General features: G+C 52.0%; 1 protein-coding gene across 1 annotated transcript in view; it reads left to right on the forward strand.

The window, feature by feature from the left end:
- Positions 1-406, forward strand: part of IMPDH2 (IMP (inosine 5'-monophosphate) dehydrogenase 2) — a gene marked incomplete at its 5' end in the record, with an annotated part of 10,430 nt that overhangs the window by 9,177 nt on the left and 847 nt on the right. Inside the window, 2 exon segments of the mRNA XM_009072411.1 lie at positions 78-222; positions 308-406. The exon segment at positions 308-406 is cut by the window's right edge and continues 45 nt beyond it. Of these exon segments, the coding sequence (XP_009070659.1) occupies positions 78-222; positions 308-406 (244 nt within the window).

A 406-nucleotide genomic window follows, 5' to 3' on the forward strand; every position in this document is an offset into this window, starting at 1 on the left:
AGCCAGTGCTGTGCCGCAGACCCCGACGGTTTTGTGGTCACGGCTGATGTGCTGTTCCTGATGATCTCTTGTGCTAGTGATGATGGGCTCTCTCCTGGCTGCCACCACGGAGGCCCCAGGCGAGTACTTCTTCTCGGATGGAATCAGGCTGAAGAAATACCGTGGCATGGGCTCGCTAGATGCCATGGACAAGAACTTGGGCAGCCAGAACCGATATTTCAGGTCAGAGATGGTACTTTGGGTAAGCAAATCAAGCTTTTGGGGCTTCTCTGCTTCACAAATGTCCTTGATTTGTGCTCCCATGCAGTGAGACAGACAAAATCAAAGTGGCCCAAGGTGTCTCTGGTGCAGTGCAAGACAAGGGCTCTATCCACAAATTCATTCCATACCTGATTGCTGGGATCCA

Source organism: Acanthisitta chloris, unplaced genomic scaffold (assembly GCF_000695815.1).
Source record: "Acanthisitta chloris isolate BGI_N310 unplaced genomic scaffold, ASM69581v1 scaffold36453, whole genome shotgun sequence".
Classification (NCBI taxonomy): domain Eukaryota; kingdom Metazoa; phylum Chordata; class Aves; order Passeriformes; family Acanthisittidae; genus Acanthisitta; species Acanthisitta chloris.